Below are 26524 nucleotides of genomic sequence, written 5' to 3'. Positions count from 1 at the left end.
GCGAGTGTTGGTGAGAGAGTGAGAGAGAGACAGTCAGTAGGAATAATGGCAGACGGACAACAATTGTAAACCAACTTTCTTCCCCCTTTGATTCTTTCCATTTCTTCACCTGATATCTCAAATTTCTCTCTTACAGTATATTCCTCTCTTTTTCCTTCCTTCTTGCCTTCCTCTCATTCTATTTTGCTCGTGCCACTGTTTCCCCATTTCTTTTTAGCTCTGGCCAGCTTTGCTCTGTCTAGTGCCAGCACTCTGTTTGGGAAATGTCAAAAGTCTCAGTCATACAGAGTAAGCTAATCTGCAAGCATGTTTATTGCCGGTTGACCACGTTTGGATGTGGGTTTGACAGTGAGTATCTTAAGACAAATCCTCAAAGCATGCACAGATATACAAACATACATCTTAACAAAACTGAGACACATGACTGTGTTTTTCTTTACAAGCTACATGTGAGAGCCCCATGGAAATCAGATGACATAGTCTGGTCACTGAAGCTATCAGGATCGACTTCTCAGCCATGGTGCCTTTTTTCTATTTCTTTATGAGCTAAAGGTCTACTTCAATAGAGCCTTTCATAACATCTGGCAGTTTAAGCCAGTGAACATTTGCACTGTGGAGGTGGGGAACAAGCCAGGTGTCCCCTGGAGGGACAATTCCTCTGGTTATAGAGAAAAACAAGCTGTAAGATGGACAGCTCTTGGCACAGAGGGAATATACTATACACTGAGTAACTTTACAGTTTTAACGTTTGCGATGGCAAGACGCAAAAACAAAAGCCGAAACAGAAAGTAAAAAAAAAAAAAAAATTGGAGCAGGCCAAGTTAGCGCCAACCCACTGGTGCCCCTTGATGTAACTTACAAGGTAGCAGGCCATCATTCAGGCATTTCAACCCTGACGTTCCAAAGACAATAAAAACTCTATGCCCTTCAAATCAAGACTTCAAATCCACCTCCCAATCAAACACCAAATCAAAAACCACATAATTGCTATCAATTAAGGCTGTGAGGAATGTGCTGCACTCAAGAGCAAATACGCAGCAAACCCTAATCACAACATCGGAGCGGATGTCTCGACACTTAACCAGTACACACACACACTTTTTATACTTGACTGATACACGGCAAAACCAGTCTTGAAGTCTTAACTTGCTGCTGGCAGTATGCGACTTGGCTTGTTTGATTTAGTAGTGGGCAATGTCTGTACATTCTGCAAGCTGGGGAATTATCTGAAATGCACACGCGCACACACTCAACTATCTACTTAACACGGGCGTATTTCGTGGTGCCAGTAAGGAGGGACGTGGACGTGCACGCTGACACAGGCCCACTCAGAAATTATACCCCCTTGCCCCCTTAATCCATAACCTTCTGATATTTGCTTTCAGAAGAAATCCTTCTCACATTTGCAAATGTATGACTACAGAAAATAAACTGTGGCATCGCTGATGTGGCCAGAGTTGAAAACTAAACACCCGAGGAGGAAATTAATGTATTTGACTGACACTCACTTGGAGCCAGTTTTCTACCACAACATTGCTGGAGGTGTCTCCTGACAGTTTAAACAATAATCCATGAAGATGATGAGGTGAGAAAAAATGATATAGTGCATTGTTATTTTGCACAAGGGCAGGCTTGGATATTAGATAGCATGTGGAAAGCATTCAAGATTAGAGGAAGTCATTGTCCACAGACACAGACAGACCCTCACACACACTATTTTTGTAGATATGGCCATCATTACAATCGGTTATGATAACACTGTGCTCCCTGAGGTAATTGCAGAGATCTGGGAACAAGACTTCAAAAATCCCTTCAAAAAAGACCAACAGGGCAAGAGAGGTACATTCAGATCCTGTTTTAGATTAGCTAGATATAAAACACTTTATTTTGAGGAAAAAGTATGTGTATGCAAAATAATAAGGATCCCTCATTGCCTGCAAGACAAGGTCACATCACATACAGAGGCATTCGAGGTAGCACTACTGCTAATAGCAAGCTACTCTGCTTGCATTTTTATTGCCAGTTGAGCACTTTTGTATCTCAGTGACAAGGTACTGTTTTGTTAAAACTAAATTAAGATACAGAAGAAGTATAAAAGCTTGTAAGCCTCCCAAAAAAACAGCTTGACGCTTTCTGTTATCATCGTCTGTGACATGACCCTTACCCTGCAGGTTGTAGCAGTGCATCGAGAGCCTCCCGAGAATGGTAAAGTCAAACATTCAACCAGGAAATCTGTTTGTAAACGTACAGTTTGACTAATAATTTTACACTTTTCCTTTCAATTTTTTTCATCTGTTCTGGAGGATGGTATAAAACCGAGCTCTTCACAGGGTCCCAGTTGAGATGACTTACTTATACAGGAATGAGGTAGCTGTCCAAAACGTACAAACATGCATTAAACAGCCTTGCTCACATACTATCCCTATCCCTCACATAAATGATTTCTGCAGTCCAAATGGAAAGTAATGAGAGATATTAGCACTCAACTAAAGACCATGATGTAGGAAGTTGTACCACAGCTCTAAATTACTACAGTCACATTGCCAGATTTTTTTTCTGACCCTTTTTACTTTCCCTAAATAATATATTCTAGGGAAGCAATATAACTGTGGTGTTTTAAAAATATCATACTTACAGTACTCACCCATATATTTAAGTACAGATTACTGCATATAACCCAATTCTGAGAGTTAAGTTAAATGTGCTTTCACTTTTTGACATAATGATGGAAAACCAACCAATTAATATCCCTGCAAGTTTCAAAATTGAAATAAAACATACCAACACTACTCACCGTGGGGTACGATTACACTGGAAAAGTGCTCTCATGCAAAATAACATACAAATGTAAACTCAATGTTTTTTAGGTCTTGTAAAGGGGTCACCAAGTAGGCAAGCAGCAGAAGTTTAACTGATTCTTTCTTTTACTCCTCAGTGGAGGAATAAAGGGTCAAATTAAAAGATTACCATGTCATGGGTGTTGACCTGAGTTAACAGGCCCAGAGTTCTCAGAAAGGGAGACAAATGAAACTAAAGTTACCAGGGTCTGACATTAAGTTACACTCAAGAGCACAAACCCATGGTTCCCTCGAGGAGGCTTAAATGGTTCAGGCGGGATAAATGGTAGCCTCCCACCACCCCCACAAACGATGTATGCGCTCCAGGCATGATTTACACCAAAGCCATTGTTTAAAAAGCTTTCTGGGCCACAGTATAAAATATTTTACCAGGACAGGGATTTTACGACCTGCAGCTGAAAATCAACCACACTTCCCTGTCCCCCAAAACCAGAAGATTAAAATAAAGATGTAATTCCCTGACAATCAGCTAAATCCAATTCAAGCCAGATGGGAGGTGAACTGCAAAACAGCAACTCAAAGTAAGCAGCATTACGACTAAAACAGCCTTTGATATACTCCTAATATACTTTCTTTATTCTTTGACAATCAGCATTATATTTTTCTTCCTTTTATTAACTACTTGATCATGATTATTAACTATTATTAAATACTTGATATGGAAGGGAGGTAAATTGAATTGTTGGGTCTACAATTGATATGAGCCATATTTGGTTTCAGTATTCGGTGGTAATCTGAAGTTGACAGATTTACAGAGCCATAAACACACCTTCTGAGGATACTGTATCACAGTGGAGTTGGGAGGAAGAAATGTGCTGCATGCAAGGCCATTTTAGGGATAAATAATGTGCACAGGGGAAAGACAAACGCCAACTTGGCCTTTAACGGACCCATCTCTGCTGGTTTGCAGTCCAGCAGACCTTCTGACTGTGACTCCCTACAGCTCTGCAGAGGAAGACATTTGTTCTGCCTGGATATTGGTCCCAGAACTTTTTACAGCATGAATGAAAACTTTTTTTTTTCTCAGAATAGCAGCTGCATAATAAGGTCTTGTCAGCTTTCAGAGGCCCAGAACATCAGGTGAAGTTTTGTTGGACGACTTCACATTGGTAGTTTCAACATTTAAAGTAGTGATTATATTTTACATCGCTATATTAAATGGTACAAAGAATATACAAAATGGTTAACAATACCATCAGTATACTGTAAATCAGTGAAATGAATGTATGTAACAGATTATTCTTGGAGGTTTGTATGAGACCTATCTGCTAACTTCAGAATCTACAGCTAAATGCTAACGTAAGAATGCTAACGTGCTGATGTTTAGCAAGTACAATGTTTACCATGCTCATCGTCTTAATTTAGGATGTTCATATGCTCACATCACATTTACTAATTAACACGAAACACAAAGGCTGATGGGACTGCCATTAGTTTTAGAGGCACTTAACCAAATTACTGGACAAATGGACATTTTGATCATCAAAGTTATTACAGTTCACCCTGAGGGACATGAACATCTGAAGCAAATTTCATGGGAATCCATCCAATAGTTTTTACTAAAAAACTAAAATGTCAACCTCACGGTGGCGCTAGATCAGTGGGATTTATCCTCTGGTGAGATCCAATCCCACAAACATAGCAAACAAAAAGTCAAGTCAAAAATATGAGTAAATTGTAAATCAATGAAATGATGAATATAAATGAATCACTTCAGGAGGAGGATAATATGAGCAAAGGCACATCTGCTTATTTTAGAAAGCAACCAAAAATATGAACTGCACTGTACTGAAGACCTAGTACTTTATAATAATTTACTGTACTCTTTATAGTGACATTTTGAATAAGCCAGTAACCACAATCTGATCCCACCTGAGCAAGCCTCTAAAACTCCACATGCAGCCCACAGCGCAGAGGAGGAATGGGGCACGTAATTAAGAATCAGCAGTGACATTTACTGCTTCCTGAAACTGCGTTCATACATTCTAGGAACCGAGCGTTTCCCATTAGCACATCCAGGAGAGCTCATGTGTTTTAGCAGCTTTCTGGTGATCGCACAGGCTAACTCCATCAGGGTCCCACTACACCAACACTCCCCCCTCAATGCCTCTCTCCTTAACCCAACCATTGCCACTGTGGCGTTTTAAAGAGGGTATGACAGGAGGGGATGGGCATAAATTAGCACTGTAAAGCCGCTGGAGAAGTCTAAACTGGCCCGCCAAGGTGGGCTAGAAGGAAATGGGGAGCGTGGGACCCGCATCCAGATCTGGGCAGACACTAAGCACCACGGCTTATTTATGGACTCCTAGCCGGCATCAAGCTTAACTGATCCCCTGTGCTTCAAAATAGAGACCATATTGCCATATCATCTGGATATTATAGCTTTTCAGTACAGTTTACACATTTTCTGACACTGTACTTTACTTTCTGAAAACACAAATCAATAAAACTAGCTGACCTTAAGGCTCAATATTTTTATATTAATAGTGGATCCCATGACTAACTTGTAGGTCAAAGAGGTTGCTTATAGTGATGAACCCACAGACTGCACACTTTCCTGCTGCACTACGCTGCATTTTAACAACAACAGCTCATTGTTTTGTTTTGTTTTTTGTCGCCCCCGCAACCTTATTGTTTTGGTTCACTATCGCTGCTCTTAGTAGCGTCATTTTTTACAGCAGCAGACAGCTGTTTACTGCAAAAAAGTAAAAGCTTTCTGCACACTACCTGCCTAGCAGACAGTTCCAAACTAGCTAGTAGAAGAAAGTCCAACATTAGCAACTAAAGAGCCAAATATTTCTATCAGGCACTGCTGAAGACATCTTAAGTTAGCCGTAACAACAGCATGTAAGAAGTTGTGTTTTCTGCATGTTGCACTGCCCTCATGTGGCAAAAAAAGTATTAAGGCCTTACCTAAACCTTTAGAACTTAGAAAATCCACTAATTTACATACTGTATATTTGTAAGAATTAAACATACAAAATGTGGTATGCATTTAAATATACAAGTTTTAAATGTGTTCAAGGACTCTGAAGTTGACTTGCTTGACACAGTCAACCTCATCCATATCCACTGTGTCCTTTCTTATACATTTTCCCATCCTGTTGATGTTAAGTGACTTAAGTAACTGCAAAACTAAACAATTACTTATGTTTATAGGTGATTTATGCTTTAAACTGAGTTAGTTAATTAATTAGTTATTGTTCTATTAGTTATTACATGTAGACATGTACATTGTAAGTAAGTAAGTAAGTAAGTAAGTAAGTAAGTAAGTAAGTAAGTAAGTAAGTAAGTAAGTAAGTAAATTTAATTTATAAAGCACATTTAAACACAGTATAAACTGACCAAAGTGCTTTACAGTGGAAGACTAAAAAGGCAAATAAACAGAAAAAGAACACATTGGTAAATAACTAAAAAACATTGATAGACATCACTGTACTGTAAATGTGGTTTACCCTCAACCAGATAATTAACTATTGAAATCACCATAAAACAACTGCATGTAGAAGTATAAGTAAAATGAAATATTCCTGGACGCTGTATGAACAACATGTCTGTACATCCTCTCTCTCCTCATCCTGTGAAACTGAACAGAAGACACCACTGCTCCATCTGGGGCTGTTCACATTCGCCACGCATCCTGGCCTTGTCACCCCTTTTCCCCCTAAACTCCTTCCTGTCTGAGAGACTAATTTGTTTTGGTTTCCTCATGCATTTCAAAATAAATTACTCTAAAGTTACATGCATGCTGCTGAACAGCTTTGGGGGACGTGAGGTAACCTTTTTTTGTTAATAAAAAGAAGAAGGAGCCCGGATAGAGAACCGCTCCCTAATAAAGGCGCTTCTATCTGGTGACATAATGCAATAAATCAGTGGTGGCAGCAGTTAAAACATGTGGGGATTGTAATCGCTGTAATCAGTAAACATCAGTAATTAACAGCTTGCTCTGTTTTATTTGGTACTAGTACTACTCATTTATAGGTTGTCATCATGCTGCTGCCCTTTCCAGATCAAACAAATGCATCTGGGGAACAACAAAAGATTTTTTTTCCTAATATATTAAAAATACATTTTAGGACCGGGGATTCTGTTGATTTCGACAGGGACTAAAAGTTGTCACAGATTAGGCAGCACTTTTGAGTGGTGGGGTAATGATTGAATAGTTCAGCCACTGTAGCGGCAATCAACGTTTTGGATTATGACCAGATCCCTCCTCTTAACAGCTCTCAACAAGTTAAGACAGCTCTCTGGCTCGTCTGACCATTACTTTATGTTTTTCTTTGTTAAGAAGTTTGATAACTTAATCCTTGGCTTAAAAAGAAGACTAAGTTTGCTTTGCTCCAAGGTAGTTCCAAGGTAGAACTACTTTCTCTGACTCCTCATGAGTACGAACCCTGGACAGCTTGTTCAGGAGGCTGTCTGGGAAACAGTGTGCATTATGATGAAATAATATTGCAGCCATTTGCGGTAATCAACACTGTGAAAGCAGAGATTTTTGGCTGCAGTAGGCTCCATCAGGATAGCAGAACTATAAATATGACATATTCATGTCAGGATCCATAGTAGGAGAAAGGAGAAACAAGAAAAAATATTACTGGAAGAAATGTGCATGAAATGGAAAAACTTAGATACTAAAAAACATGGAAAATGTTGTAATTATCTATCTGAACCAAACAGCTCATTTGAGTCAATATCACAATGCCAAAAGACACAGAACCAAAATCCTGACTAATTGCTGCATTCATGACATGAGAGTTAAGACAAACGAAGTTCAAAGCTGTGAAACACGCTTTTGAACTGCAGACATGAAACAGGCTCTCTTGTTAACCTCTTTCATAATTTCAAAACGAGACACAACAGTTCAACAGCAATTTTTCGAGCAGAGACAGCGAGCAGCAACTCCAAATAAAAAAGGCACCTGGTTTGTCTCAGCAGCTTGTAATTCATGATGTGCGAGTGTTGAGTATTTACACTCTAAGCGAGTTGAAACTTTTCTAGCCACAAAAAGACGTGTCTGATCTCCTGTATGTGCTACACACAGCTAAGGTTTCAGTTTTTAACCCCCAAATTGAGTCACATCAGTAACATGTGTTTCCCATTGTCGAAAATGTATTGTGTGTTGTCTTTGGCTCGGAGACGATCAGAGAAAGTGATAGTAATATGATAAAGGTGGTCAAAGGAGGCTTTAACCCTTGGAGCGTCCTCTGAAATCTGACATTTTTCACTTGGTTAAATAATGACGCAATAACAAGGAGAGCAAAAAGGTTGTGTGTGCTTCAGTTCCTTGTCATGACCTGCGCCTGACCTACAAATATGGAAATGATTTAAGAAAAATGGATGACACCTCAAGCACATTGTTCCAATTCCCTTTGAGAAACTCAAAAATTCACAGAATTTTTTATGTGCATGCAATTAGGTTTTCAGCAAAACACTTCTCAAGCAATTATTCATTTCCTGGTGGAGGCTGAAACATCTTGGCTTTTATTATTATTGTTTTAATATGGACTAGCCAGCTTAAAATCTGAGAAAACTAGACCTCAGTCTTTTCTACTTCTCGCTGGTAATCATCCTGATCACTGCAGTGGTGAATATGGGTTTCTTGCTTTGTAAATGTATGAAAAAACAACAACCACGACAACAAAAAATTATGTGCAGAGCAGATTCAAAAAATAAATAAAATCTTCAAATCACTACTTAAAAAGAATGGCTTTAGGGAATGTCTGAGTACAGACTCAAAGCAGAAAAGTGTGTCTGAAACTCACTCAAACTTCTAACACTGTATGTGACACTTGTAAGTCACACATGTATGTTAAACGATGTTGAGAATTTTTACACATTCACAAATATTTTTCATATCATTTTGAACATCATTTCACAAGCGTAAAGTCTTATTGACCCTAATTTGATTCCGTATCGGAGACATGACAGAAGTTCTTGTTCATGCAATACGCCGCTCTGTCCATGACTTGCCATGGTGCTGGGAGTGCTGACAGCTCTTTCAAGCAGCCACACTTCAACACATCAACTGGGCTTTGTCCTGCAGCACCCACATTTAGAGAGAGGAAACAATCCATCAGCCCGCCACAGTGTAGCTCTACAATCAAGCATTCCTCACCCATATGCTTCTGTAATCAACTGAGAAACACATAGAAGATGCAACCCGACTGCACAAAGGGAGGCACAGGGAGGATGATGAGATTTAAACATCAGAATGTGTGAAGTTAGATGAATATCAAAAACTCATCATCATTTAATTCAGCTGACTTTAGTACTCTTTGTTAACACAGTATAACCGGGAAAGACAAGAAAGTGAATGAGAGACATATATTGAAAAACATCCTGAACAAGAGCGGCAAAGTCAGAGTGGAAAAAGAGCACATATAGTGACTCATTTGAACCATACACACTTCTATTTCATCTGCATTTGCTCTCTTTAGGCTGCTCTCTTTAACAGACTGTCACTCCATCAAGTCTTCTTTTCTCTTTCCATCCCTCTTGTATAAAATGTACTGGATAGCATTTCAGCTCGAACTGTCTAAACCCATTGAGCAGATCACAGATCTATATGGAAAAGAGCACTCACACGTCACCCGCCATCCCGCCCTCTTTTCCAAAACCGCTGGCATATCAAATACAGAGCGCACACTAGTAGGTCAATAAGAAAATATGGCCCATGGGACACATATTATGGTTTTTCACTGAAGCCTCAAGATAAACACGCTTCAAAAAATACCCATCCTTCCCTCCAAATTTTCCTTCAGACTTCTGCCCAACAGTGAAGAGGAGCTTTAATGCTAGTCTTTGCCGTGGAAAAAAAGTTTAAAGAAACTTTGAATCCAAGAAGTATGACCACAAGATAATGGCAAGAGAAAACAGCTGACATCACTGCTCTGTATGTACCCGGCGGTGAAACAGGAGAGGAATCCTCGCTAACTGAAGAGGAGGACCAACTTTATTATCATCCTTGGTGAGAAATCATACCTGTCCATGGTGTTTAAAGTGGCCATATTTCATAATCTGGCTGTCAATCGGTCCACCACTTTGGTCTTGACAGAAATATATTAACACCTTTTGGATGGATTGCCATGAAATTCATTGTCCCCAGAGGATACATGTTTTTTGTGCTCCCTTGATTTTTTTCTTTCTCTCAGCCATTAAAGTTGACCTTTGTGTTTTTTTAGTGAAATGTCTCAGCAACTACTGTCATGAAATTTAGTGCACACGTTCATGGATGAATTGTGTCAGTTGTTCCCGTGACTTTTAATCTAGCACAGCCATCGGGTCAAATGTTTTCCTGGTCATTTACGACAAACCTTGTGTTAAGTGCCGATGAGCAACTGTTGGCATGGTAGCAGGCTAAACTAAGATTCTGAGCATAGTAAAGATTATAGCCTACTTGCAAAAAAATCTGCATGTCATTGGGCGCATGTTAGCATGCTAAAGCACCACCCACTGAGTTGCTAGTTTCGATGTACAGTAGACTCTTGGTCTTGTTATATTGACAACAGATCACGTGACTGCTTGTATGTGAAAGGGGTAGTGATGAAATGTCATGCAGCTCTGCAGTTCCACTCATCTCTCAGAGTTTCAGCATGTTTCAGCTCAATGTTGTGGTTTTCCAGCCTGAAAAGCTTGATGCGATGAGCTGATGAATATACATTTACATACATACAGCTAAAGAACCACATATTTCCCTCAGGAGTTGGTGGAGACCAAAACCAAAGCATAAAAAGTTAACTTGGCCTGGTGGCCAGGAACACAACTCCAAATGAATGATATGTTTAAACATCCAGAAGACATGTTAATAGACAATGCACTATATCAACTTAAAACATGAAAGCATTTCCATTCTGTGGTTACAGCTCATTTCTGCTGCCCCCAAAAGGACAAAAAGTCAGTTTTTAGTTGATGCAGGTGTAAGCGACTGTTCAGTGAGCAGTTTTAGGATGCGGCCTACATGAGGGTCATGAACAGCACATAAAACTAAAAAAACTTTTTCCATGTCTTAAAGTCTGTGGGTAGTGATTGCATGGGGAAATGTCAAATTATCTATGATATGGAGTTACAGGATTTGTGCAGTGATGATAGGTTGCTGCTTGCCATGAAAGTCTGTATCTGTGCATCTGAGGGTATTGTGGGTAATGTGTGTGCGTGTATAAGGGTGAGAGTTACAGAGAGAGAGAGAGAGAGAGGAGAGAGAGAGAGAGAAGAAGAGAGAGAGAGAGAGAGAGAGATGAGAAAACTGTGTGCAATTTCTAGGCTGTGCATGTTTGCATGCCAAGTGATACATCATTCCCTTGAATACACTGAGAAAAAGTCAGTTTATATTGCAAAACTCACGCCTTGGGCTATATTCCTTTAAAGTGCTGTTGAAATGTGGAAATAACATCAAGTTTCTCTTTCACAGTTTACAAAACAAAATCACCAAATGTACGCTCATGAAAACCTCATGTGTCTTCCTTTAGCGTCAAGTCAAAGCTTGCCCAGGTGATGGAGAGGGAGAGGAAACATTTGGATGCATGACTGAGGGGTAACCGCACAGGAAGAGAGCTGCAATGGATCAGTACACCCCCATCCCATCCCGCTCCCACATAAAAACCCCTTTACCCTGTTTTCTCAGGAGCTTTTGGGCTTACAGCTGTCTAAATATGCTACTGTAGTGAACTCCCTACCAGTGAGGTGTTATACAGGCAGCGGCTGTTGAGACAGTAAAACTGAACAGCAGGAGAGGAGGTGGAGAGGAGAGAAGAAGAAAATCCATGAGCTTGTTGGCCATAGTAACGCACAGCATTACTTCTTTCTATTTTGACAGAATTTGGAACTATGTTCCAGGGGCTAGATTGTCTTTCTTACAGCTTGTTTATTTCAGTGCATAAAAAAGAAGCAGGAAAAGGGAAAGAACAAATGCTCCTGCACATATTTGTAAAATGCATCTAGATACATTTTCTTAAAAAGATACACAAATCAATCATAAATGACAGCACTGTCAACAAAAAAAGAGAAAGTTAGTACCGACTCCTCAGCACCTGAGATACTTTCTGTTGCAACCTTTACAGCTCAAGAGCAGCATCTTGTGTCTGAGAGACAGAATTACAAGTGCTTTTAAAGTTCAAAGATACAGGTTGTAAAGACAGGCTGTTGTGTGTATAAAGTTGAATATTATGATTATATTGCATATATTATTTGTTATTAAACAGCATGCAAAGTGTCATTGAGCAAAAGACCAACCAGATCTGTTGCTGACTTTGACCTCTGACCTTTACAGAGAGAATCACAGGAAGGCAAGAAAGAAAAAAAGAGACATTTCTCGAGCGAGACGGACCAATACAATATCCATTGATTATATATTGCAAGAGTATTCTTATAGTTTTTTTTTTCCAAATCTCTAGAGAGACACACTTTTTAACATATTCCATGTTGCCACGCCATGGGAGGTGCAACAGCAGCACAGACACTGATGAGACTTGTCTGGATTGCTTGGGGTGGTCTAAACCCTGTAACGTGTGGCAGAGGTTTACATGAACCCATAACTTCTGGCATCAGACACAAAATAAGAGGGTGCTAAAATAAACTGTCGCTGAGTGAGTGAGTGTGACTGAGCTGACATATCCATACATCACACACATTTTAAATCATTAGAAGATACTCTGCTTTGCTATCGTCATCAAATTCTTGCAAACAGAGATGTAAGCACGTACACAAACAAGATCTGAAAAGAAAAGCAGCCAGTAGGGCCCCCGGTTTGAGTGCCTGCATGTGCCAGACAGGAGCCGCAGGCTGAGCTCATCTAGAAGGGCTTCACTCTGCGCCCTCTAATTGGTGTCTATTGCAGCGTGCCGCCATGCAATTGAGGGCGAAACAGCGCCAGGCCTTCAAACCCTGTGTAACCCCCACCCCACCTCCACCTCCCAGCCATCACTCCATCATCTATGGCAGCCCAGTGGAAGATGTAGTAGAGGAGAAGCTCCTCTGCTGTACTTCATCCCCTATCATTATCCCAGTGAGGTCACTCAGAAAACTGATTGTGAGAAATGCTGCTCATTTGCTTGCGGTTCAACCTGTAAAACCCAAGGCGCCACAAATCATAACCATCACCACCAACAGCATACGGCACATTCTTAACTCTGAGGAACTAAAACAGTGCTTAACATTGCAGGGGTCAGTAGGAATGAGCTGAAAAAGATGTTTCTCCTTTTTTTTCTAATTCATTTCTAACTGAATAGAGATGAGCTCTTGTTGCTTTCTGGGCAATATTAATGATTTCTTCAGTGATCAAATGATTGATGGTTTTATATTGTTACCGCAGACATTCACATTTGGCTCCACAGCGATGCAAAGATTAATACCATAAATCACAGACAGACTGTCTTCACAGACACACCGTAGAACAACACAATGCAGACGTTTCATCGGGGGACAATGTAACCCGAATAGTTGTCTTTAGTCAACTAACACCCTGGCTCCCGGCCTGAGGCCTCCAGACAATGTTTTCATCGCGGGACCCTCATCTTATGCTACGGGCTCATAAATCTGGAAGCTTCGATGCTCCACTGGGTCACTTTTCATTGTGATTTGGGTTGGGATTCTGGAAAAAAAAAAAGCTGGGGAAAAGGAATCCAGGAAGTTTGCACGCATGTTGTGGGAGGATGCACGTACCCTAAAGCAGCAGATGCCGATTGATACAGGACTTATAGATACGTGTTTTCTTGTTTTGTAAAAGGTCTGTATCTATTTCTGAACAGATATCCAATTCTGTTTTAAGAAGTTATGTTGAGAAAGGGGGAGAAAATATAATAGGCAAAAGCATGGTAAAACTTAAAGCTCAAAGCCCAAAGTTTTACCAGTTCATAAAGCTGGTCAAGAAAAAACCCTGCACACACCAACGCTTAAGTCCTGATCCTTTAAAATGGCTTTGGCATCACACACAGGCTTTGACTGCTCTTGCTGTGCTTAACAAATCAGCTTTTCCAAATTCAGTGTCCAGTGCATGCATCTGGGAAGCATCATTGGGATTAATACCACGTTGCCGGATGAATAGAAAAGGTTTCTTGAAGCCGTCCGTGGTTTCTACGCTCATGTTCAAACCAGAGATTGGGCCGCGCTCCCAATCAGCCTGAGAGCATTTGTAAACCTCATGCATCAGTACTCAGAGGAAAGACCAATTAAGCCACAACCACACCACTGTTGTTGTATAATTGAGAGGGTAAACATGCATGATCTATGAAAGACCGCAAGTGCAAGGCCTTCTAACACAAGCTGTCTCTGCTTACAGGAGATGTTTCTGGAGGAAATAATAAAGGAATATTGCTGATCAGGAGACACTGAATATCCCTCAAACACATCTTGTGCATTACTCATCTGTGCTTCTGGGAACTGTGCTACCGTATAGGTCATCATTATGTGAAAACTTTCCTTTGGATGCTTTATTTGGCAGAGGCCTTTGTGTACTTTGGATTTGTTAGCACAGCTGTAGTTTCGCAATCAAACAACACAAACTCAAGTTAATTAGCAGTAAATCATTTCTTTTTTAATTCTTTCAAATATCTTCTACTCCTGAAAGCCAACTAATATTTGGCTTACCCGCCTGGTTTGCAAAATAAGAGACATTTAGTCAAACAGTCATTGAAAAGATAAAGAATCCATTGATTCCTCCACATTAAAACTTCAGAACACTGTCTTATGTGAATTATATAATTATATAAGTGTCCTTTATACACAGTAACAACAGTTATGCATTCAAAATTGTGTTAATTTGAGACTACTTTTACTTCAAAAAGGTATTAAAAATGTTCCTTATAATGTATGTTTGAATGTATTGAAAGGTTTCTTTGGGATGCTTTTAGCTATTTAAAAATAGTACAGTATCATTCTTATGTCTCCGTGCCAGCAACAGGCATGGCTGGTAGCATTTATCAAATTTTGCACCTACGTCCACTTGACTTAAGGATGTAGTGATTATAGGTCACTGCGACTTCATAAAACACAGACACTGGATTGGTGAAGCTTTTGGTTCAAAAAGACATTGTGACCTCAAAATGGGTTTTTACAAAGCTAATCGTGATCCTGTAAGTGAGTGAGTGAGTTTCACCTACAGCTCATAGAAAGGCTTTACATCTTAAAATGCCAGGAGAAAACAATGGCACCACATTTTGTGTAGCTATAATTTATAAGGATCAATCTTTACACAGTAATCAAGTACTTGTGTACCTGTTACATCTATGATAATCCTTCCTTTCAAAAAATGTATATTCACTGAAATCATACATATGTACTATCAATAGAGTGATTTCATTTACTTCCATTTAGCCAAAAATACTCTTTATACCTTTTATTAAATTTCTTCCAAGTATTCACTACATATATTATCTGGACAGACATCGATGTAAACTGACTGGTTGGCAGAGGCATACAACCGCAGGGCAGTATTTATAGTTCACTTAAGACGTAAGAATACTTTAATTTTCAGAAGTGGACTTATCATATTTTACTACCGAGTGCTCTAATTAATGTAAAAAATAATTAGGATAATTTAACATAAACCAATATTTTTATCTCATTATTGCTGGATATTTCACTTTAATATATATTATAAATATTTAAATATAATATATACCTCTTATCCATGCCCTTTTGCCACAGAATTTAACAACATCAAAGGGAGCTATAACAACAGTGACATTTGATTTTTACAGGAATTGTTCTCTCTCCTGTCATCTTCACAAAGTCAAGAAAAAAAATGTATGTGTGTCCCTTCAGTAAGCTACCAGAGATGCAGAATGCAAGAATAACATTTACAGACTGACAAATCTGCTTTATGCCCTGCAGATCATTAGAACATGTGTGTGTTTGAACACGAGACAGCGTGAGAGTGAACGAGACTCAAATTATTCTTTACCTACAACCTAAAGAGATTCCTTAAATGATGCTAATTTGAAGTCAAAGGCTTACCTCTGTGTTGTATAAAGATTTGGTGTAAGTATGCCTTCTTGTGTTGCAAGCACTGTTCACTTTTCAGCTTGGAAGAGTGTCAGGGTCATTATTCAATTTTGTGGTTTCTGAACAGATTACTTTCTCTCCCAGGGCTCCCTGAGAGCGAAAACTGTCTGTGAGTATGTGTGTGTGTTTAGGGCCTGCTGTAGGTCTGCACACATATACTCTCATGGTCTTCATGGTCTTGATTTTCTCATATTTACGCGTAGCGATGCACCAGAGAGAGACCACCACGTTCTCTCTGTGAAGATCAAATCCTTCTTTCAATGTGCTGGAAGTCCTGCGCAACCGGAGACGTGAGGACCTTAAGATCCTTCAAGAATACACAACTTACACCTAGAAAAGGCACCGTTTTATAAGTATAGATATAATAGAAACAAAGCTACAAAACATATACTGAAGTAAAGGACACTGTTGATTGATTATAATACTGCAAAAGCTAAAAATGCCTTGTTGGACAAATGTTGAGTCGCTGCATGTGGGTTGTATCAAAAGTAACAAAAACATAAATTACAAGAAGGATGGGACCACAAAATCCATTATATAGTTATTATAATAATTCATTTATTTTCACGTATAAATAATTATATTATTACTACATTATAATCATTGCATATTTTGATTATTATTGATGGGCTGAGGAATTGCTTGGCCAATGAAATGGCAACGCCTGTCACAAGTTCCCAGAGCCTTTCAATTGCTTCTTCTGTCATTTATAAACCCTAAAGATGTTTCATTCCACTATTATATATGACAAAGAAAAGCAGCAATTCCACATACTTGTTTGGCATCTTTCCTTTAAAATAGCAATCATTTCTGAACATGGGTTAATTTTCTTTCAATTAATTAATTGATTAACCATTGCAGCTGTAGAAGAAATATGGGCTATCTTTGGTTTTACACCTTTTCACATCTGTTTCAGAACATACACTTGACTTGAGGCATCACACACGTTGAGCTATGGTGTCACCAATTTCCCTCAAAAAAAGAGGACTACAACATAAGTTAATTAGGATCCTGAATCAAGGATCATCAAATCTGTAACCTTTAATTTGCAACCCCTCCTTGCAGTAAACCACCCAGCTGTACTGGATACAGCAAGCCAATAATGCAGAGAGCAAAAAAGTATATGGCTTTCCAGGTAGTAAACTGGGAGATGTATTATGTTTGTTCTGTTACTGTACCGTACATGCCCAGCCACTACCACACACAGCCATTAGAGCCCACATTAAAGACAGGGATCCGTTTTGGGTTGCACCTTGCCCACTGCTTAACCTAAACTGCGCTCCGCATGGGTGGCGGGGATCCTTCAGCAGCAGGTTATTACTGCTGTAACTCAGGATAACACTGTTGCTTACACTGCATATTGGCGACATACTACAGGCTGCCTGAGCCAAGTGCCCACTACGAACACCTCATACAGAAGCTTACATTGGAGGGGAACTGAAGTTATTCAAGTTAGTAGCAGCCACCCTGCAGTTTATTTCAAGTGAAGAACCACAAGGTGAAAAACAACTTGTCCTAGATACATTTTTATTTTAAAGCAACATCTCTGTTGAATTTTTATACAGCTCTAAAGTCCAAGAGTTTGGGTGGGGGAACATCCAGAACGAGAGCTTAGTTAGATTGAGATGTTATTGTTTGGCTGCAAAATTTAATTTCTCTTATTACCCTCTTATTCAACCAGAATGAAACCACATTGATGGCAAAGGCCTTGAATGATCTTGCCCACGTGCCCAAACACACATGCAGAACCAAGAAAATAAGAGGCTTAGTGGTAACAATCGCCTCCACTTGGAGGCAATTAGTACATGCAGTGCCAAAACCCAAGACATCCAAAAATTCCTGGATGAAACTTTTTGGCATCAACACGTCTCTATTGTACAAGTGTGTCTCTGTTTGTGTCTGTGCTTGCCTGCGTGAACGCATGCCGAAACGCGGAGTAGAATACACACATCTGCAGCAGAGAGTGCGACCTGAAATGTAAACAATTAGAAATCAATCACTTGCCCCAGAAAATGTGCGCGTGCCTTCACACGCAGAGGAGGCGCAGATACTGCAGAAGGTGAAGAGAGAAGTGTTAGAGGATGATGGGGGGAGAAAAAGGAGGGGGGAGGCTTTACCCCATTAATCATAGGCAAAGTTTTGGATGCTGTGCATGTGCTAGGTGACATGTGATAGTGTTGAATGTTAAAGGCGTTGAAATCACATACACATGGATTCCCGTATTGCACAGCACATTATATGCACATGCAGCATGCAAATACAAACAACTATGGGATTACATGGGGGTAAGAGTCTCTGCAGATGGGAGTGTGAGTGCAACAGTAGCCAGCAACAGACACACCACTGGCTGCATGCATTCACACACACACACCCACATTTGTTGTGTGGGTGTTGTGGTGAGGTCTTGTCCCCAGTGGTATTACCTCAGCAGCACCACTCCAGTACCCACAGTGCACTGGTGTGAGACCACATCAAGCGGGTGGGGAGATATTCGATGTGGCACTGCGAGGGCCAAGGCTTTACTGAACACATATGTTGAAGGAACAAACACAGGGGTGAGAGAAAGATCCCCCGTCCAAAGCCACGTGGCTTTACACCACATTCACCAGCACTCAGCACTTTCTTCAAGAGCGCTGGGACCGAGCCTCCAAACAGCGCTTGCATGTGCCAAACACCAGTCAGCCAGCCAAGGCGCACAAGTCAGGAAGGCAAATGTCTCCTAATTCACAGCTCGCCTGTTAAGTCCTTTCTTTTTGTTGTTTTAAAAGCACAATGGACATCATTTCTAGTGCAAATAAAAGTGTTGTCCTGGCCTGTCTTGTAAACCAATTTCAGCAGAGTCAGGCTATCTAGATAGCTGGCTATGCAAAAACAAACACTGGCATTCATGGATAACTGGCGTCACGAACAGTTATTAACTCACTGTTTGGAACCAAGGTTTTCCAATCCAACTGCAGCATGAGTAGCTTCGCATAGAGAGCAGTGTTTCTAATAAACAACCAAGTCAATCGCATGCAACGTCTGCGGATCCAGGGAAGTTGATTTCTCTAAAGAAAACAACTATGAGCAAAAACAATGATTTCACAAAATGGTGATGAGACACATTGTGCTTGCTTTTTATTACGAGTGGGTAGAGATGAGCAGTGCTGGGCTAGTTACTCAAAAAATGGCAATTATTACTCATTACTTGTTACTCTTTTCAAAAGTAATATTACTTTACTTATTGCCAACAGCAATTGGCAGGGAGTAATATGACTAGTAGTTACATTACTAGTTATATTACTTTTCTGCTACTCCCCACAAAATTGGTAATTGTGTCCTTTCTCCCCAAAATTCAGACTCATGAATCCAGTTTTGTTTGCTCAAATCAAAGTAATGAGAATATGTCCAGCTACTGAATGTAAGCGTGTACATTTTCCAAGCTAGTTTCCTCCACGATTACAGAAATCCTAGTATGCTGGTGTGTGCTATATTTTTGTTGTTTGATTTACTTTGGTTTGCTCTGCACCCAGAAGAGAAGCACTCTGGTACATGGCGTATTTTCAACTTTTTGTATTTCTTTATGTGCACAAGCAAGAGATACTTTAAATCTCTGCTCAATAGCACTACTATTGGTCAAAAATTCCACAGGGTATCTTTAAGGCTATAAAGGTTACATACACAGGCTAAAAGTAAGCCGACTGTATGACATTAACAGCTCAGAAATCCCCATAAGCTTTAACTTGACGTTGTGTTAACACCAGGGGGCACAGCACATAGTGGAAAAAAAAACTTGAGCCTAAACATCCTCACTACCGGCCAAAACTAACATGGCCATCCTTTTAATGAAGACAAATGAAGTGTTTAATTGTGCAAGCCCATTGCCCTTTCCACCTGGCGGTGCATGGAAAACACAGCTGCCAAGGCAGCGTGCAGCTGAGCGATGGGCCTCTTGCTCTACGAGCTTCCTCGGCCACTGAATGCTCCCCCTGCTTGCCACCCCAACTAGTCCTTAGCCCCAACCTCAATTACTTCGAACCCTGACACCCTGCCAAAAGTCAGAACCATCTCAGCATTTATTCACTCTGAAAGTTTTTTAAAAGTAAGAAAAAAAATGCCCCTGACTGTTACTGCCTGAGGTGCAATTGAGCATGTAAAAACATTAAAGCCCGAATTACTTGGCATGTGATGAAGTGAGAGAGGCAGAGGGCAGAGAGGGAGAGATGTCTAATAAAACATCCAACAGAAAAGATGAGAAGGGAGAAAAGGTGAGAAAATAAAACAACAGCACAAAAGGACATAACCACCATTCCATGAAACGTGTGAAGACAGGCAAAGTGGAAGTGTCTTCATACTGGGCCTCAAGTCATTGCTGTAAAGTGGGGTTCTAATGACTGTCATTACCAAACACTTAACTGTCACAACCAATAATATCCTGGCCATTAGTGGTGTGGATAACAGAAAATGTGACCAATAGCAGCAATCAGTGCATCCTGACCCTGGACAAGCATAAGGTGGTTTACAGAGCAAAGGAACTGCTTCCAAGTACTGTGTTTACTTTAAAGCTGCACTGATTAATATTTCTTATATTAACAACTGGTCAAATGATTATGTGCAATGTGGAAGAGTTTGCTTAATGATAAATCCAGAAAAGAACTGTCAGCCCAGTCTGCAATTTGTCTCAGCTATACACAGTTTTTTAAAGCCTTTTTTAGCTTTTTGTTGTGGGCTTTATAACAGTGAACGTTAGCAATTAGCAAGATATTTCTCTCAGGAGTTGGACCAAACTAGCACTAAAAGATGACTAAGTAATGCACTTTGTCAGGTGACCAGAGAGTCCAAATAAAAGTTTTCATGTAAAGAAATTTTTACATCTTGTGTGTTTAAAGCAAAAAGCACACATGTAACAGCTTCCATGCAGTTACTGAGGTCAGTGCCTGGATGGGAAACTTCAGTTTCACACAATACAAGTAGAAACTGACACATGTATACACACACACACACACTCATCCAGTAAATGAAGGATCACCTTTCAGTAACCCACTTTAAAGTTGTGTGTTGACAGGATGATCATATTTGCTGTCTAGACTGCAGCCAGCTGAGGAGAAAACCGTGTGCTGAGTCGCTCTATCACTTTTTCTGTTTTCCAAAGGCTGTTTCTTTCTCCTCTATCCCAACTCTCAATTTCACATTCTGACAATGATTAGAAGTTTCAGAACACTTGTTCTCTGTCCTTCTTTCTTTTCCTCTTTCTCTGTCAATCTCCTTGAGGTTGAGTAGAAGCTACCACCTGTGCATCGCCTTTGGAACAGAAACCTCTCCAGAGATTGGGTTTCAATCTCCACTTTAACCTTTAAAAGTTTCAGTTTTACAGTGATAAATAGTCACAGATTAGTTATCTCCCTGCAGTTAAACAAATCTGACAATATAACAAAACTTAACAGAGTTTATCACCATTGTGAAACATATGTTGCAGGTTCTTTTCAGTTTCTGCACAGGATCAAACTAACATGCTGGAAAAATTCATTCATGGTTAAACAATGACTGGGCATAGTCGTTGTGAGATTTATGACTGGCTTTTCTGTTTATCTTCACAGTCTTACTCTTTCAGTCATGTTACAGGGGAAAATAAAGACTTTCTCAGACTCTGCAGCCAACATTTCAGCCACCAGACCCCCCGCACACTTTGATTCAGGAGCTTCTCAACCTAATAAACTTACTTAATATTTGTTTATGAGTGCTGAGATTGAGGCTTGACGTTGAGGCTCTACAGTATATGTTTGCCATCACATAATAAATATGGGTTAATTTACAAAGGTATGTTAGGTCTTAGCTGTTTAAGAAAGCTCTATTCCATCGAAGTAGCTCTTGCTGAGGCTGCCAGGAAAAACACTTCCTTCAGAGAGAACAATTCATCTATGGCCCTCTTGAGGGATAGGGTAAAGGGTGCTGGGCAGGTCAGTCTTATTGCCCACCAACCGACCCTGGCACATACTCATGAAAGTTAAACAAGAGAAAGCGAATACACTTTGGAGTCTGAGATCCGCCTCCTGGGTTGCTTGCTAATTAAGCTGCGTTTGTCTTGGCTTGGAATCAAACTTAATATTGAACCAAGATCCAACATAGTACAGCACTACAAGCGTACAGAGACCCAGATCAACTGAGTGCTGAAAGGAATCACAAGTGTGGCTCCTGGGAGTCTGCAGACTCCCCATCTAAAAACGTGTTAGCATCATGCATATAGCAAAGGGTGGCCATTCCATGTAAGAAACCACATTTTAACCTGTCCTGTAATTCAGATCACTGTGAGTAAACCTTACAGGTGGTTGCATCCACTTTCACTATTAATATTTATGCTCCAACCTTAAACATCCTGTAAAAGTCATCTCACTTTCAGTCTCCTTCATCTTTTCTTTATTGTCATGGCTTCAGATTTATAGGTCTAAGTGCAGCTTTCCTCAGAGGTGCACATTGCAGAGAACACTGGCCAAGGGAGAAGTGATTACAACAATTTTAAGGTTAAAATAAAATGTAATTCTTCTTTAAAGCTAGCCAAAAAACGATGTTTTAAAGGAATAATTATACATTTCTGTAAATATGCTTATTCATTTTCTGTGAGTTAGATGACAAGAATGATACCACACTCATGCTGTGAAATAAGTGTGAAGGTAGAGCCAGGAGGCAATTAGCTTAGCTTAGCATAAAGACTGGAAGCAGGGCAGACAGCCAGCTTGGCCCTCTCCAAAGTTTCAACACCTCTAGAGCTCATTGATTAAAGAATTTCAAGATTTTAGGAAATGCGCTTATTAATTTGTATCTGGTGGAGTTTGATGAGAACTATATAAATGTATTAAATAGAAGGATACAACCAGCAGCTGGTTAGCTTAGTTTAGCACAAGGACTACAGGGGAAACGGTTGACCTGTCTCTTTGAAAATCTGTGTACTTGCACCTCTAAAGCTCACTAATCAACATGTTCTATCTCATACAAAAATCAGACTAAATTTTAGATTGAGTAAGTTTTATAAGTCTGTGTGTACAGGTTGAACAAATTAAAGTGATTTTGACAGATTTTTGGACAGAGGCTTGCTGTTTCACCCTGCTTCCAGTCTTTATGCTAGGTTAAGCACTTCTGGCTCTAGCTTCATATTTAGCATACAGGCGAGAGGCGTACACAGGCGTATCGCTCTTCTCGTCCAACTCTTGGAAAGCCAGCAAATAAGTGAATTTCTCAAAATGTTGATCACTACCAAGGGACCTTATTTGCACCTGTGTGCTGATGGAAAAAACAACCAAATTCATTCTAATGAAACCCATAAAGAGCAACTGAGAAAGAGATGGCGTGAATACAGGATGTGGGAGTCAATACAGTTTGTGTGATGTTTGGTTTTGAAAATCACTCGCTGATGCAAATTCAACTATTTGCTTGAGGTCAGTGCATCATAAATCACACTGCTGTTTGGTTACAATATGAAATCCAAATGCTGTAAAGATAGCCGTTTGTGGTTTCTAACTATAGTACTGTAAGCATGTACCACTACGTTTACATTCTTGACTTCTAACAGGGTTTTTAAATGGGTTTTCCATTAAGTGTGCCTTTGGGATATAAAAGAGCATGTAAAACACAAAGGCAGACCAAAATACTGTCAAATATATATCACTTTAAGGTACTAGGCAGGCCAAAGTTTACATGAATATTACACATAATAATAAAGAGTTTCTCTGAAAGACAGCATGTCCAGAATGATCTGATCCCCTCTTAAAAGTGAAACTGACCTCTGCCCGCCACTGATCTGTAAGGCTATCCTGCACATGTGAATGTTCAAATAAGCCCTCGTGATCCTGCTTTAAAGTGTGATGGTGAGTTCAAGCAGATCATCTGTTTCAAAAGAAATGTCACTATATTTGATCAGTGTTCAAAGGCCTGCTGAATATTCTATATATTAAGGTCAAAGACTCATTTAGTCAAGCATGGAAGCTTGTGAAAGGTACGTAGGGAGGACTTTTCACCTTTCACCTGATGGAGGAGGTCATATATGGGTAAAGCAGAAAGAACAGAGTACAGTCAGGTCAATTACACAATGTCCTCACAGCAAATTCACCTCAACATCACATTCCTGTTCGTGATAACGTAATACCGTTCGAAAACCTTTTATCAATTGTCACAGATTCTGTCTCAAATTGCGCCAGGACCAATCGCATCACAAAGGAATGATGAGATAGGCGAGCTGGACGTTGAATTCTGTGACAACAGCAGCTCAAGCCTCCCTCCCACCCAATTAGATAAACCATCTGGGTGAGAGATCGGCTTAAGAAAAATGCTATGGCCAGGACTCATGTCTCATCAAAGGTGATGACAGAGTGGGAGTAATGCGATGCAAAAAAGCCACCCCACCCTTGAACGTGTGTGTGAACGGGTGTTAAGTGCGTGCGTTTGCATGTGCTGCCCTGTTTCACATCAAGCTACGCCAGCCCGCCCTCCACTCCCAATGTCCCACAATCATCATTCATTTGTATTCATTACTGAGGTGCAATATGGCTGATTTTTCACTCCTCTGGTGTGTGTGTGTGTGCGTGTGTGTGTGTTACGTCAACACACTGCAATGGATTTATTGGCTGATATAGTTTCATCTGACATTCCAATTTCTTTCTTATCTCAGTTGTGAAGTTTAAAATTAAAAAGCACACAGGTGGAGTTGACCAATAAGTGCAGTGATTTCTGATCCGGCACTTACAGGGTCTTCTGGTTTTTGGCTGACATCATGGAGCGGCTCTTCTGGAAGGTGGTCTCGTCGAATCAGAGTGAATTCCCTGATGAACACTGCGTCTCCATCGTTGGCCAATACAGCAACCTGAAACACAAAGATCCTGTCAGATTTGTTCTGTAGGTCATTACAAAACCTTTTGACTACAAACATACACAAAAGAACACAGAATTCTAGGAGAAAGATCGAGGAGGCAGTGTGATGCAGCCAGAGGAGGCTTTCGACCTGCTGTCAAAACAACACACTTTTGCCTTTAGTTAAGACTTCAACACTTCAAGCAAGGAAGAGGAGGAGCGATGATTGAAATCATGTTGTTATATACTTACTGTACATTGTTTTACATGTGTTTCAAGTACTCAGGGAGGAATTCTTTCACATTACATCTACATTTGACCACGCCAGGCTGAATTATACTGCTAGGCTTTGAAAAATCAGCTGAATATATGAAAATTCTCCTCTAAACTGGGAATTAAAATACGGACTGATTAAATTAGAAACAATTACACAGAGCTGAAGTGGCAACTTGGGGTTTTTAAATATACAAAACAATTTTTATTCCTTATTATTGAATTATGAATTGTATGAAATGTGTGGGGTTAAATAAAAAAGAAAACTGAACCACACTAAACTCGAGCCCAGTGATGCAACAAGCTCTTTGTTATTCATACCATAGTTTTTCCAACGAACTTTGCTATTTCACCACTCTACTCCGGAGCAATGGTGACAGTGGGAAACGTAAGTAAAATGTAGTGAAACGTCTGTTTCTGTTTGCAATCACTGAACTGAACATTTTTTTCTTTTGGTTTGTGCTCTCAACCGCACATCCCTCTTGATGAGGGGAATCTCTGAAGGAATTCACAGCAGAAGAGATCTGATATCGGAAAACGTAGTAACCCACCTCTTCGAGGGAGACGGGTGAGGGGGGTGAGGGGCATCTTGGATAGGGCCCATTAGCAGCACAGCAGGACCCGCATTCTCCAGGATGCACAAATTCACAGAGCGGGGGCCCTCAGCTCAGCTGCTCTCCGTGGGTCATAAACACCCTGTAATGACCCGGGTCAACTGCCTGCCTCCCGGGCCTGTGCCAAGGCAGAGCGATGCTGAGAAGGGGATGTGGGATTGGGGTACTTGAGGTTTATCACATTGTAGGGGGTTGCAGATTTTTTGTCGTGGGGCTGGGAAAAAAAGTGCTGCTTAGCAACTGCAGCAAAACTTACACCAGCTTTGTGTGGGAAAGACAGAGTGGACTCTTAAATAAGACAAATCAAATCTGGTCTAAAGCCCTACACTCAGCACTGCTTAACTGCAGTCACTTAGACTGTGGAGGCATCTGCAACAATACATAAGTCACTGCAGTAAAATGTGGGCAAAAGCCTCCTCGGGTGACCAAGATCATAATGTACGAGCACATTTTTGGTGGGTATGGATCTACGCATGTGGCAGCTGTTGGGCCACAAAATAACAATTAGGTTTATCCGTTTCTTCAACAATGAATAAAAGATAAAAATGTTTATAATTAGCTACCTGTAAAGTGGCTGTGTGTAGGGGTCTGCAAATCTGGAATTTATGAATGAGCGTGAAAACTCATCTTATACCTGTGAGAAACTGGTATGATACATAGCTTGAAATTCAATATAACGCAGGTTTCTCAGATTTACTTGACAGTTTAAAGTCTTCTAAACTATAGACCCCAGAGACCCTAATGCATTTAGCATGGGAAACCAAATAACTGATATGAAACACCTTTATCAAAATACAGCCTAGTATTGGATGACAGCATATAACATGAGATTTCTGCTGACACCGCTAATGTTGCACTGAAGCATGTCCTCCCTGCCACTGATGCTGAAAATTAAAATGTTGCACAACTACAAGCCAGGGGTAAAGCAAACATAAGTCAAGCATACGAATCTTATGTAAAGCTCTG

General features: G+C 40.2%; 1 protein-coding gene across 1 annotated transcript in view; it reads right to left on the bottom strand.

Annotated features, from left to right (window-relative positions):
- The window catches only part of LOC118338269 (ADAMTS-like protein 1), a gene marked incomplete in the record, with an annotated part of 76596 nt that overhangs the window by 17132 nt on the left and 32940 nt on the right, over nt 1-26524 (bottom strand). Inside the window, 1 exon segment of the mRNA XM_035675549.1 lies at nt 24568-24684. Within this exon segment, the coding sequence (XP_035531442.1) occupies nt 24568-24684 (117 nt within the window).

Source organism: Morone saxatilis, unplaced genomic scaffold (assembly GCF_004916995.1).
Source record: "Morone saxatilis isolate NCDOM2014 unplaced genomic scaffold, NCSU_SB_2.0 Contig4, whole genome shotgun sequence".
Taxonomy (NCBI): Eukaryota; Metazoa; Chordata; class Actinopteri; family Moronidae; genus Morone; species Morone saxatilis.
This window is presented reverse-complemented; position numbering and strand designations above follow the sequence as displayed.